We start from the raw sequence: 13,239 nt of genomic DNA on the forward strand, positions 1-13,239 counted from the left end.
GAGTTGAACCTTTTGTATGATAATAAAATGTTAAAAATACTGATAAATGTCCATTATAACACCCCAACTACTCAGTGAGAATGAACATCTACTCACTCATACACATTTCTTAAAAAACAAAAAGCTGCAAAAACTTTAACTATTTAGAAAGCCTTGAGAACCTAACTTTATTTTTTTATTGAATCCCCTGTCCCCTGTTAATTCTTTTTATATTGTTATTTTTTTTAAATTTTGATACCCATTTATGACCGTACCAATGCTTCATATGATTATCAATAAAGTAAAAACAACAAAAGAAAAAAAAGACTCGGCTGGGAAGCTGACAGGGAGAGTCATCAGGTGTGAAGGTGCGGGACACACCCTACAGATGTGACACAGATGACCCAGGACAGACAGACAGGAGTCGAGGGTTGGTTTGGTGTGTCAGGGGCTTAAGCTTTCACTCTCTGTAAAGTTATGTGTCCCCAGCCTCAAACAACTCATGTTTCCTTTGTTTTTCAGTAGTATTGAGTCTTCACCTTCCTTTACTTATTTTCTTCTCTCATGTTCATTTGTCTCCTCCCTCCAGGTGCCTCAGTGGTGTGTAGAGTACGCTCTCTCCCACGAGTTTTCTCAGGGCCTGGTGTGCTGCTCCCAGCCCTACTCTGTGGCTGCGGGGAGTCTGGCCCTGCGTGTGTCTGATGAGATGGACCTAAGTCTGGGCCTGGAGGTGGGCTACAGGGTGCCTCATGATGACAGCTGCACACCCGACACCCTGCTCAGGTTAGAGGGCATAGATATGCACACACACAAAAAACATACCAGAACCTTAGTAAAAACTCAACACAAAAAAAAGAAAACAAAAGTAACAGAAAATAAGCAAAACAAATACCAGAAAATCAGAGATTTTTTTTTATTTACAAGAAAGCTATATTTATTATGATTAGAATGATATATTTAAGATATGCAGTGATGCTGGATTGACACCACTTTGGAAACCACTGGATTTTCTGACTTAAATGTATAAATGACTTAAATGCTTAAATGACTTTCTGTGGGTAGAAGTTCTCACATTGCTCAGACAATTTTCAAATAAACAAATTATTAATGAATAAATAAATCACTGGTCATGAATTTTGTTTGATCCTCAAACTTTCACAGAACAGGTAATTGAATCTGTTGATTTCTGAATGAAGGAGGGGTTCCAAATTTCAATTATGGAGATATAATAAAAATAAATAAATAAATAAATAAAATACTGTAACACATTTCTGCTCTCAGGATATTGATGAGTAATGTTGTAGCATTACTTTTGAAACAAGAAATGAGTAATCACTTGGTAATATTTTAGTGCTTGAGCCCAACACCGATCCTTATTTTATGTGACCCTCTGTTCTGCAGCCATAAAGTAGATCGTGTTATGGGATATCACCAGTTTTTGCATGATATTGTTACATGGCCTTTCTTTCTCTCAGCACTGCCACACCTTCAGTTCCTTATTCTTTGTTGTTTGCAGTTTACAGTCCAAGTTGGCAGTAAAGGTGTTATTGAACTGCTATTTAATTGAAAGCTGATCCCCGTGTCCTTGCTTCAGCCTTACTGTCATGTGCTGTTTTAAAAAGGTGGAAATAAAATAATAATCATGCAATAAATAAATGCACAACAGAAAAAAGTTTCAATTTTCAGTCATTTAGCCTATGTTTACACCTAGAGCTACTTAGTGTCAAGTGTCAAGGACAGTTTCACTATACACCAGGATGTTGGAAGTGGCTTTTGTTGAGGTCAAACAAAGACTCTCAAGTTGTCTCTCCAGCTGCTAGCCCACTCTGTTGCCAAAATACCGTAGAAGACCATACCAGTTGTTTTGATCATCTGGCCTGTTTACTACAATTTACCAAAATTTTACATTGCAATAAAACATTTTGCCAAAGATTTCACAACATACAATCAAAATCCCTTGATTTTTAAATATGTATGTTTGGTTGGAACACCCACCTTATAATGGGGCTTTGGAGATTGTCTGTCCTGCGTGGGCTTGCCTAACCCTAACCCCTAACCCTAACCTGAGCAAGACGCATGGCAGCCCTGGTAGTAACACTTTAAATCAAACTAAACAAGCTAAACAGTAGTATGACACATGGCTCATTTTAGCTAACTTGATAATATTTTTTTTAAACACTGACCACAAACCAGAGCTCTTAAACAGTTTTTCAATTCCAAAAAATAATAAAGTCCCTTCCTTCAACAAGCAGAAAGGGAACAAAAGGTTTTCTCCTCTGTTTATTGTTTTCTGCCCATCTAAGGTTCAGCTTAGCCCATCAGAAATGTTTAAAATCCCAACTCTATTTTTGTTCAGAGAATACTGATTATTTCCTTGTCTTTATTCCCTACTCCCCTTGTTGTCACCTCAGGTTTGTCAATGACTCTCTCCTGCTGGAGGAGATGATGTCGGACCCTCTGCTGCGTCAGTATGGAGTGCTGGTGCTGGACGAGCTCCAGGAGCGCACCGTGCCTACTGATGTGCTGTTGGGCCTCTTGTGTGATGTCTGCCGCCAGAGACCCGACAACCTCCGCGTGGTTCTCCTCACTCACCCAACTCTGGCACCTCGCCTTGCCGCCTTCCTGGGACCCGATGTCCCTGTACTCTCCCTGGACTCCCACACCAGAGGACAAGAGGAGGACGAGGTGGAGGACAGTGGCATGGAGGAAAGGCAGACAGGGGATTCGGGCAAGGTAGAGACAGTGTACCGGGAGCCTCAATCCGGGAGGGAACCTATGGCCGCAGCCTGTCACATGGTTCTGGATTTACACCGGAGGGGAGAGGAAGGAGACGTGATGGTGTTTCTGGCCAGTCCACAGGTACTTTGTTTTATTCAGTTTATTCCAGATGCATGCTGCTGTCTTTTCTATGAAGGGAACAGCACATCTAAAAACATTTGATAATTTGGCAATACAATGTTGCCTTGATCATCAGCAACGCTCCACATGGACCTTAGGAAAGAATATTGTGGGATTTATTGGCCAACCAATTCTTATAGTTGTATGCTGACTTGAGTAAATGTCTTAAAGGACCATACGAAGGACTTTGAATGTTTAGCCAGTTAACTACAATTTACCCATATTTTACACCGTAACAAACCAGTTTGCCAATCATGCAAGTATAATAAAGATTTCACAACATATAATCAAAATCCCTCCATTTTCAAATTTGAATTTTTGGTTACAACACCCACTTTGTAATGCGGCTAACACAGACATTTACATTCATAAACCACAGCACTAATAATTGGTTGTGTAAAGCAAACGTTTCCCCAGGGTCTGTTTTATGGCACAGAGACCGATTCACTTTGGGTAACCACATTCAAATGTTCATAATTCTTATATTAATTTCAGCTCTCAGGCTACAGTCACAGCACAACATATCTGGATGGTTCTCAAGCAAGTGTGGCACTCTTTACAGCCCTGCTGACTTGTCACCATAACAAAGACCTGCAGTAAAATCACTGTTTTTTTCTCTACCAGCAAAATGAGTGAATTAATGTAATTACCGTTCCACTCCATTCAAGCTCTGTAGTGCAAACGTTCAAAGGTGCTTCAGCAGCATTTTACTTTAACATTTTCTTGTAAAATAAAATGGTGCAGCTCTATAAACATGCACCCAATCAAGCACAAAATCTTTATCTTAATACTTGATTAACTTGTGTTACACACAAGTTACTTGTGTTACACACAAGTTAATCAATCTGTGACCTTTCAGTGAAGTTAATAATTAGCTTTGAATATCTGTATTCCTAATCTCTATGTTAGGAAAACAGTGTTAAACACATATTTTGCAATTAGTTATCCCTGGAAGAGGTATAAATGTTTCATTTAATTTCAGTTACAACAACTCTCCAGTAGCCCCCTGTGAACCATGTCTAAAATATGGTTTTAAAAATGGAAAAAAGGTCAGAGAAATGTTCAGTCTTTGGTGAATAGTGGAACATTTCTCCTTTTGCCTTGTGGGGTAGTGAAACAGGGACACGTCTACCTGAGAGGCTTATATTGCATTGTAGGTGTCTGGTGTCCTCTCTCTCTCTCTCTCTCTCTCTCTCTCTCTCTCTCTCTCTCACACACACACACACACACACACACACACACACACACACACACACACACACACACACACACACACACACACACACACATACATATAAACCTCCCATTATGTCAACATCACCACACCCCTTGCTCCTTGGCTTTGTCCGTCCCAGTTTCCAGTTCACAATGTAGACCCTCGCATGTATTCCTGTGTTAGCTGATGCTAGATTTTTCAGACAAAGGCAACACTCACCTGATCAACCCTCAGTGAAGAGCACACACACACATACACAGTGCACTAACAGGATACGTACAGAAGACCACATATTGGAGTTGCCTTGTTTTTCAGCTGGTTTGCATCTGTTATATCAAGAAGGAGAGTAAAGGGTTTGGGTCAGATAGTGGATGAGTTGAAGAGAAGATTTAAAAATGTGTTTCCCAGGCTGGTTGGATATGGAGTCATTATTAAGGCCCTACATCAGTTGTTTTCAAATTGGGGTCCAGGCACCCCAGGGGTCCTTGGAAGGCTCAGCAAAATGACATTATGGCATTAGTAAAAAAACAAACAAACAAACAAACAAACAAACAAACAAACAAAAAAACAGGAAAATTACCAGAAAAGTAAAAAAAAAATCCTTGAATGCTTTACATGCTTGTGAAAGGCCTTTCACAATCATTTAATAATTTTATAAACCACACTACACACAGCACTTTTTTATAGTTTATGCAAAGTACTAGCTATTAGTTTTTTGAGACCACAGAAAACCTGAAAATGAACAGTCACACAATATTACCCAACAGATATTTATTTTGTCAGTGCACACTGAATATTGGAACCTCTTGTTGATCAAAAACAACACGGTGATGAGAGGGCACTAACCTTACACAATGCAGACTGGTAAAACAAACAAACAAACAAAGCCAGTAGCGAGTTCTTAGATTGTTTAGGTTTTTCCTGAAGATACAACTCTTCTACCTCCCCCCTCTTTTGTCTAGGAAATAGCGGAGTGTGTCTCGCTGTTAGAGAAGGAGTCTGTAGCTCTCAGTCCTCACCTGGGTCCCCTCAGGATGCTGCCGCTCCATGCTGGCCTGGGTGGGGCCACCCAACGAGTCTATGAACCCGAACCTGAAGCCTCTCAGCTGAAGGAGGCGGAGGGCTCTGATTGCCTGGAGGGACCGCTGTTGGGAGTCGGAGGTTTGGGGGTGAAACGAAGGGTCATCCTCACCCACACGCTGGCAGAGGCTTCCTTCTCCTTGTCAGGCATTCGCTATGTGATAGACACTGGCCTTCAACTCAAAACTGTGAGTCTGTGCCCATGGTTTATAAAATACACATAATTACTATAAAAACAACACAACTCTCCTCAGCTTTCATTCCATCTCTGTTCCAAGCACTTCCCTCTCACATGATTTTGTCAGTAACTTTGGAAAAACATAGTCATTTGATAAAAGTGAAACCCAAATCAGCATTTTCAGGATATTGTTGGCATTACTGACATTGTTTTTTTGGGGTTTCTTTGTTACTGAATTTTTTTTACCTTCATCTTCTGTCCAAGGTTTACAATCCCCAAATAAGAGCAAACTCACAGGTCCTAAGGCCAATCAGCAAACACCAGGCTGACATACGAACTGAGAGGGTCAACAGCCACCTTCCAGGTAGGTCAAAGGTCATTCCTGCCACCTAGCAATATCACTTCAGAGTCCAGTGCTGCCGTTACACTGGGAATCATACTTTTTACGATTTCACTAAATGTGCCTGTTTACTTAGTTCTTGATAGACTTGATAGACTGAAAGAAATAACAATTGGGGAGAAGAAACATAACCTGAGACTCAATAATCACAAAGTGCAACACATCAGTGTAATGCATTTGATCTTGGGTATGTCAGCCGATTAAAGCTGATTAAAGCTGCTTGAGATATGTGATGTTTTGTATTACTTCCTCTTTTCCCCTTCTGTTTGGTCCTCAGGGCTGTGTGTACGTCTTTACCCCCAGTCGCTGTATGAGGAGGGGATGGCAGAGGCTCATTGTCCGGGAGTGGTGGAGGAAAACCTCAGCCACTTGGTGCTGTTGCTCAAAAGACTGGACATTGCTGACATGGGACAGTGCAAGTTCCTGGACAGACCGGGTACATAGTTTGGTTATGCTTTATTTGAAAACACTGAGTTAAGTTACTAACTTATTATTAAACCATGGGAAGCACAGAGACACTTTTTTACAAATCACATGCAGTTTAATACTGTTATTAGCTATGCAGTCATCCCATCAACCAGCTCAACATGTTACATTGCCTTATAATACCACATGTGCACCACATAATTTTAGTAATGGTAGGCTCCTGTCTTTGCAATAGGGCACTTAATTCTCATTATGAAAAGCATGTTGGGAAGCCTTGTGAATCTGAACTTAATAGCTGTGAACCATTAAGCTTCCTCTCCTTGTTCCCCTGCGTCCCATTTCTTCTCTTTCTCCGGGCGTTTCTATATTTTTCTCTCAACCTGTTCTTCCTCCCCTGGTGTCATTGTCTCTCTGTTCCTCCCTCTCACCTCTATATCTCCTTCTTCCAACCATCCCTCAACTATCTGCAGCTCCTGAAGCTCTAATGCAGGCCTTGGAAGATCTGGACTACCTGGCTGCGCTGGATGACGATGGCAACCTGTCAGAGGTGGGTATCATCATGTCAGAGCTGCCGCTGGAGCCGCCACTGGCCAAAGCCCTCATTGCCGCCTGCGAGTACGACTGTGTTGACGAGCTGCTCACCGTCGCTGCCATGCTCACAGGTAGCTATGAAAAGTATTGAATAGATGTACGCAAAACTCCAACATGATAGAAACCATTTCTAATGTGTGCTCTGAATCAGGTACAATCAAATGAACTGAAAGTACTCACAAATAGTGTAACAGATCTTCACAACCAGCGACAACGACACAACCTGAACATGGAGAATTACCACCAGTATGTCCACACAATAAATTTAAGATATGCCACTGTATTCATGAGTGCTGGTATTTCAGCTATATGAAACGTAAACCCTGTTACCAGTCACCAGTGCTGCACACACATGCAAAAAAGTGGCACACTGTGCATGGGTGTAAACCCTCAGGTATGACAAAATGACTGCATCTAATCTCACCTACCATCAGAACTTCCAAACTAAGTAAATCAGCTAAATTTCTGGGGGCAAAATAAAGCAGTGACCTATAACTAACAAGATATTCTTTGGTCAGCGTGAGAATGACAAACTATTAGCTTTGAGCTCTAAAAACTACCACCTATCTGGAGTCACTTAGTCTTAAGATGTGATGCCCATGATACAACAATGCACATTGTCATGAGTAAGAATATCTGCTCACATCGGTCTTCTTCACATCGGACTCCTCTCTAGTAATGCAACATCATCTTTTGAATTAACTTGATCTCTGTCTTCTTCCAGCTCCCCCCTGCTTTGTGACCCCAGCTCCCAACAAAGAGGAGGCTGCAGTCAGTCATCTGCGCCCGCTATTGCACACAGAGGGAGACCACATCACTCTGATCAACATTTATAATGCTTTCATGGAGCGTACGTTCACAGACCGTTCACTCAGTACATACAGTAATACTGACAGGATCCCCACCAGCTAGAGTTTTGAGAGGCTAATTCCAGACAGTGAAACATAACACAATGTATTATACCGATTGGTTAACATTTTAATTACACCCAAGTGATTTGAGTTTGTTAGACAATATATGCAAGATATTTTTATATCTTAAACTTGTTTGTCCAGGATAATACAATTAAGTGCCAGACTTATTTCCATTGTGCTCCTTTGATAGAGGTTACAGCAAGGAAAGCACATTGGCTAGAGACACCAGGCGCCATTTTCTGGGGACAGTCTCCTGATTTGATGATTAGTCCCCTGGAAATGCCCCCATAGAAAGTCATAGAAAAGTCTTGAAATTTAAAATAAAAGCCATGGTGGGAATCCCATAGTAATGACCACTACTTAAGACTATAATGGTGGTATCAACATACAGTCACATGCATGTTAAATATTGATATGGTCTGTGTATGATAATGATATTCCAGATAACCAGGATGAGGCATGGTGCACGACAAACTTCCTCAACCCTGCTGCCTTACGACTGGCTGTGGTGATCAGGGCGGAGCTGCTGGACGTGATGCAGCGCATAGAGCTTCCTGTATCGCCTCCCTCTTTTGGATGCCAAGACAACTGCACTAATATCAAGCGTGCACTCATCTCAGGCTTTTTCCTTAAAGTAAAGACCTTTTGTTGAAATTAGTCTATTGTCTGCTCAGATCATGTCAACCTTTCTTCTCTGTCATATCTTACTGGATGAATGAACAGTTATGCCACATTTTGGTTTTAAATGAAGTGGACCTCCTTGTCCCCTCCACAGGTGGCTCATGACGTGGATGGTTCGGGAAACTACCTCCTGTTAACGCACCGCCACGTGGCTCACCTCCACCCCCTCTCTTCATACCTGTGTCGCCAGCCTCGTCCGAGCCCGCCCACCTGGGTCCTCTACCACGATTTCACCATTTCTCATGATAACTGCATCCGCACCGCCTCTGAAGTCCACCCTGACATGTGAGTAGGGTTTTGTTTTGTTTGTTTGTTTGGTCCATTTTCAAGTGGCAGTGATTGCTAATTGTTCTACCTGAATACCTTGTTTAACCTTACATACATTTTTTGATAGTTTGATAATAATGATCAGTCCTGTCCTTGTCCATTTTGTTTTATTTTCTTTAAATTTGGTTTGAGGAGGTGTTTTTTTTAATAAGACTAATAGGAAATATCTGGATTATTTTTCAATGGAAGACTTTGAAATACTTGAAAGATTGTTTGAGAAAGAAACATTTGCCTTTTTGGAATATTTGGTTAAAGCATGGTCACTAAGAAAATGTTTGTTGTTTAAATAATTATGTTATGTTGTCTGGAAGTATTTTAAGTTTGTATTAATATGCAAAGTGACCAGGCGGTTTTTGTCATATGTTGTTGTAAGTGTGTGTCATGTAATCCTGCTATGTGGTGTAGGCTATTTAGATGTTTTGACACAAAAATGAAAAAAGAAAAAAAAACAACAAAACAAAAACATAAAACACTACTAATACTAACAGTTAGTATAATAAATTAATGTAGACTTGCATGGAATCTGGAATCAAAATGTCTCTTTATTATCACTTTGTGGTTAAGTCTTCCCAAATCATATCAAAGGTGAACGACACTGACAAGTCCAGTGGTTTTCTGAGTGGGGTCTGGGAACACCCAGGTGTCTTTGAGTGCACACTGAATATTGGAACCTATTGCTGATCAAAAACAACATTTTCACATTTTTTCTCTCTGGTTTCATGTCAGCATGATTTGTCAGTGTTCAAGTGTGACACTGAAACATTAACCCTTTGAAACCTGAGCAAATTCACTTGATGCCATTCAGAAACATAGGGAAGGGTTCGCAAGTTAGCAAAAAATTACAGGCAACATCAGTAAAATAAATAAATAAATAATACAATTGGAAATGCACAAAAAAAGAAAATGAAAAATCAGCTACATATATTTTTAAAAATGGCAAAAAACCTTATTTATAATATTATTAAAAAAAATCAGATCAGTGAACCTAAATCAGTATCAGATTTCTTGTGTTGTGCTGGTGAAAGGCCTCACTAGTATTTAATACTTTGTACAAACCAAAATTCTTTTGATATAAAGATCCCTATAGAGTAAAATCACTTCAACTTAAGGTACATGAAAACAACATGAAAAAGTTTGAAACCCCTGGACTAGTCAGTCTCTGATTTTCAGTAAAAGGCCAGTATCAGCCCCACATAGATGAAACGGTGATGTTGCTAGCCCACCTGGTGATTTTCCTCCCTCTCTTTTGCAGGCTGGTAGAGCTGGCCCCTCAGTACTATCTGGGAAACCTGCCGTCAAGTGAGGGGAAGGAGCTACTGATGGAGCTGAGAAAGGGTCTGGACACCCATGCAGACGGTGAGGAGGGGGTCTCCAACGACCACAGCAGGACAGACAGGAGCGGAGAGGCCAACTGGACTGGAGAAATTCGTAACCAGTACAGCACTGAGCTGTGTGTCATCCAGTGAGGAGGCTGAGCGGATGAGACAAGAGGAGAAAAGTCCAAATGTTCTCAGGAGAAGACTTTGAACAACTTCCCATCACATTGCTTTATTGTATGATCTGCTAAGGATTGGTACTGTCTAGCAATATACTTCTAGGAGCCATTATTTGCCTGTGAAATCTCTCTTGAGATTAGATAATGCTGGTATGTGATTTTTAAGGGGACTGTCATTGGAAAATATCTTTTAAAACCCAGTAAATGCTGGAAAACTAATATGTTTTGACTATATTAAAAAAAAAGTCGTTTCCATCAAAGAGCAGGAGGCCTCAGCAGACAGTGATACACTACACCTCTGTGAGAGTTATTGTTTGACCTTTTATTTCTATGCAACTATGAAATCACAGTGATGGACTCATGGACAGGCGGCTCTCAGGGCTCACCGTGTGTGTGTGTGTATGTGATAGATGTACCAGCATCGCACAAAGCTTCTATTTTCATGGTTTTACATCCATTTTTTGATACTGTTTGTATAAAGTTTGGCTATTGTGTTAGGATCTTCATCCTGCCTTTTTGTCTCCAACAACGTGTGAATAATGAGAAATCTTTGTGTAAAATGGATACATATTGCTCCTATTTAATAGGCTACGTTTGTCAATGTGAACAACAAATAAATTATGCGTGCTTATCAAGCGATTCATGTTTCAAGAGTGGAGGTTGATTGATATTTCACTTTTACTGCAGCCATATCTAATTGGTACAAATATTAGCTGTATAAAAGTTCTAAATGCACACCAGTGTCAAAATGGGGTGTATTAAGTATTTGATACAGGATACAAAACGAAAAAAGACTACCAATTTTCTGATCATTTTCTTTATAATTAGAAAAACAGCAAAAAAAAAAAAAAAAAAAAAAAATAGTAAGACATGACAGGAAAATTACCAGAAGAAAATCAAAACTGGTAAATAAAATAATTGCCATAACATTATATATATTTATTATAAATATATATTTTAAGTGATATTACAGGAAGGTGTAGATAGACACACCTGCACCTGGTGTAACACCTTGCAGTGTTTCTGCAGACTGAGCAGGCTGGTTCAGGCCAACTGGCTCTGTCGTCCCGTTACTGCTGATGAGATTGATGATGCAGGTTATTGGATGAGATGATGTGGCAGTTTAAGCTGAGAAACAGCCGTGTAGGGAGATTGTAGGACAGACTGTTGGTGCAGGAGGCAAACACAATGTGTTACAGACTTTCTGAAAACAGCTGCACAACTGGGAACAGAGAAAAAAACATGCTCTCCATAAATTTTACATGCATAATTTCTGATGATGTATATGTAATCAGCAGAATAAAGTTCAGACAGCTGTAACAGAGATGGTCTATGCAAAGAGATATTCCTCCCACAAGAACATGTGAGGCCGCCTCTAGGGCGCGATGTAGAGCTGGGCTAAGCACAGTCAAATAAACCAGTGGTTCCCAACCCAATCCTCAAGTACCCCCTGTCCTGGAGGTTTTTGTTTCAGCTCTACTCTAGTAAGGCCCTTGCACCTTCATGCATGCCGTCTTCAGGTAGATCTGTTTCAGCCAATCAGCATGAAGCCCTTAAATGGATCAGGTGTGAAAGAGTAGAGCAGAAACAAAAACCTCCAGGACAGGGGGTCCTTGAGGATTGGGCTGGGAACCACTGAAATAAACAGTGGTCAGTGGGGCCTTCACAGAAAATCAGTGCTCTAAATTATAATATATATATATATATATATATATATATATACAGTACAGGCCAAAAGTTTGGACACACCTTCTCATTCAATGCGTTTTCTTTATTTTCATGACTATTTACATTGTAGATTCTAACTGAAGGAATCAAAACTATGAATGAACACATGTGGAGTTATGTACTTAAAAAAAGGTGAAATAACTGAAAACATGTTTTATATTCTAGTTTCTTCAAAATAGCCACCCTTTGCTCTGATTACTGCTTTGCACACTCTTGGCATTCTCTCCATGAGCTTCAAGAGGTAGTCACCTGAAATGGTTTTCACTTCACAGGTGTGCCTTATCAGGGTTAATTAGTGGAATTCCTTGCTTTATCAATGGGGTTGGGACCATCAGTTGTGTTGTGCAGAAGTCAGGTTACTACACAGCCGACAGCCCTATTGGACAACTGTTAAAATTCATATTATGGCAAGAACCAATCAGCTAACTAAAGAAAAACGAGTGGCCATCATTACTTTAAGAAATGAAGGTCAGTCGGTCCGGAAAATTGCAAAAACTTTAAATGTGTCCCCAAGTGGAGTCGCAAAAACCATCAAGTGCTACAACGAAACTGGCACACATGAGGACCGACCCAGGAAAGGAAGACCAAGAGTCACCTCTGCTTCTGAGGACAAGTTCATCCGAGTCACCAGCCTCAGAAATCGCAAGTTAACAGCAGCTCAGATCAGAGAGCAGATAAATGCCACACAGAGTTCTAGCAGCAGACCCATCTCTAGAACAACTGTTAAGAGGAGACTGTGCCAATCAGGCCTTCATGGTCAAATAGCTGCTAGGAAACCACTGCTAAGGAGAGGCAACAAGCAGAAGAGATTTGTTTGGGCCAAGAAACACAAGGAATGGACATTAGACCAGTGGAAATCTGTGCTTTGGTCTGATGAGTCCAAATTTGAGATCTTTGGTTCCAACCGCCGTGTCTTTGTGAGACGCAGAAAAGGTGAACGGATGGATTCCACATGCCTGGTTCCCACTGTGAAGCATGGAGGAGGAGGTGTGATGGTGTGGGGGTGTTTTGCTGGTGACACTGTTGGGGATTTATTCAAAATTGAAGGCACACTGAACCAGCATGGCTACCACAGCATCCTGCAGCGACATGCCATCCCATCCGGTTTGCGTTTAGTTGGACCATCATTTATTTTTCAACAGGACAATGACCCCAAACACACCTACAGGCTGTATAAGGGCTATTTGACCAAGAAGGAGAGTGATGGAGTGCTGCGGCAGATGACCTGGCCTCCACAGTCACCGGACCTGAACCCAATCCAGATGGTTTGAGGTGAGCTGGACCACAGAGTGAAGGCAAAGGGGCCAACAAGTGCTAAACACCTCT

General features: G+C 40.9%; 2 protein-coding genes across 2 annotated transcripts in view; both read left to right on the forward strand.

Moving 5' to 3' along the window:
- Positions 1–7,654, forward strand: part of thnsl2 (threonine synthase-like 2) — a 24,938-nt gene extending 17,284 nt beyond the window's left edge. Inside the window, exon 9 of the transcript XR_003929058.1 lies at positions 7,644–7,654. The gene's annotated coding sequence lies outside the window, so the exon portion shown is untranslated. The remainder of the gene's footprint in view (positions 1–7,643) is intronic.
- The window catches only part of dqx1 (DEAQ box RNA-dependent ATPase 1), an 18,174-nt gene extending 7,350 nt beyond the window's left edge, over positions 1–10,824 (forward strand). The window contains exons 3-12 of the mRNA XM_030064888.1: positions 569–762; positions 2,391–2,838; positions 5,056–5,361; positions 5,616–5,715; positions 6,029–6,187; positions 6,648–6,839; positions 7,493–7,618; positions 8,126–8,316; positions 8,458–8,648; positions 9,943–10,824. Of these exons, the coding sequence (XP_029920748.1) occupies positions 569–762; positions 2,391–2,838; positions 5,056–5,361; positions 5,616–5,715; positions 6,029–6,187; positions 6,648–6,839; positions 7,493–7,618; positions 8,126–8,316; positions 8,458–8,648; positions 9,943–10,156 (2,121 nt within the window). The 3' untranslated portion in view covers positions 10,157–10,824. The remainder of the gene's footprint in view (positions 1–568; positions 763–2,390; positions 2,839–5,055; positions 5,362–5,615; positions 5,716–6,028; positions 6,188–6,647; positions 6,840–7,492; positions 7,619–8,125; positions 8,317–8,457; positions 8,649–9,942) is intronic.
- The last annotated feature ends 2,415 nt before the right edge of the window (positions 10,825–13,239 follow it).

This window comes from Myripristis murdjan, chromosome 12 (assembly GCF_902150065.1).
Source record: "Myripristis murdjan chromosome 12, fMyrMur1.1, whole genome shotgun sequence".
NCBI classification, from domain to species: Eukaryota; Metazoa; Chordata; class Actinopteri; order Holocentriformes; family Holocentridae; genus Myripristis; species Myripristis murdjan.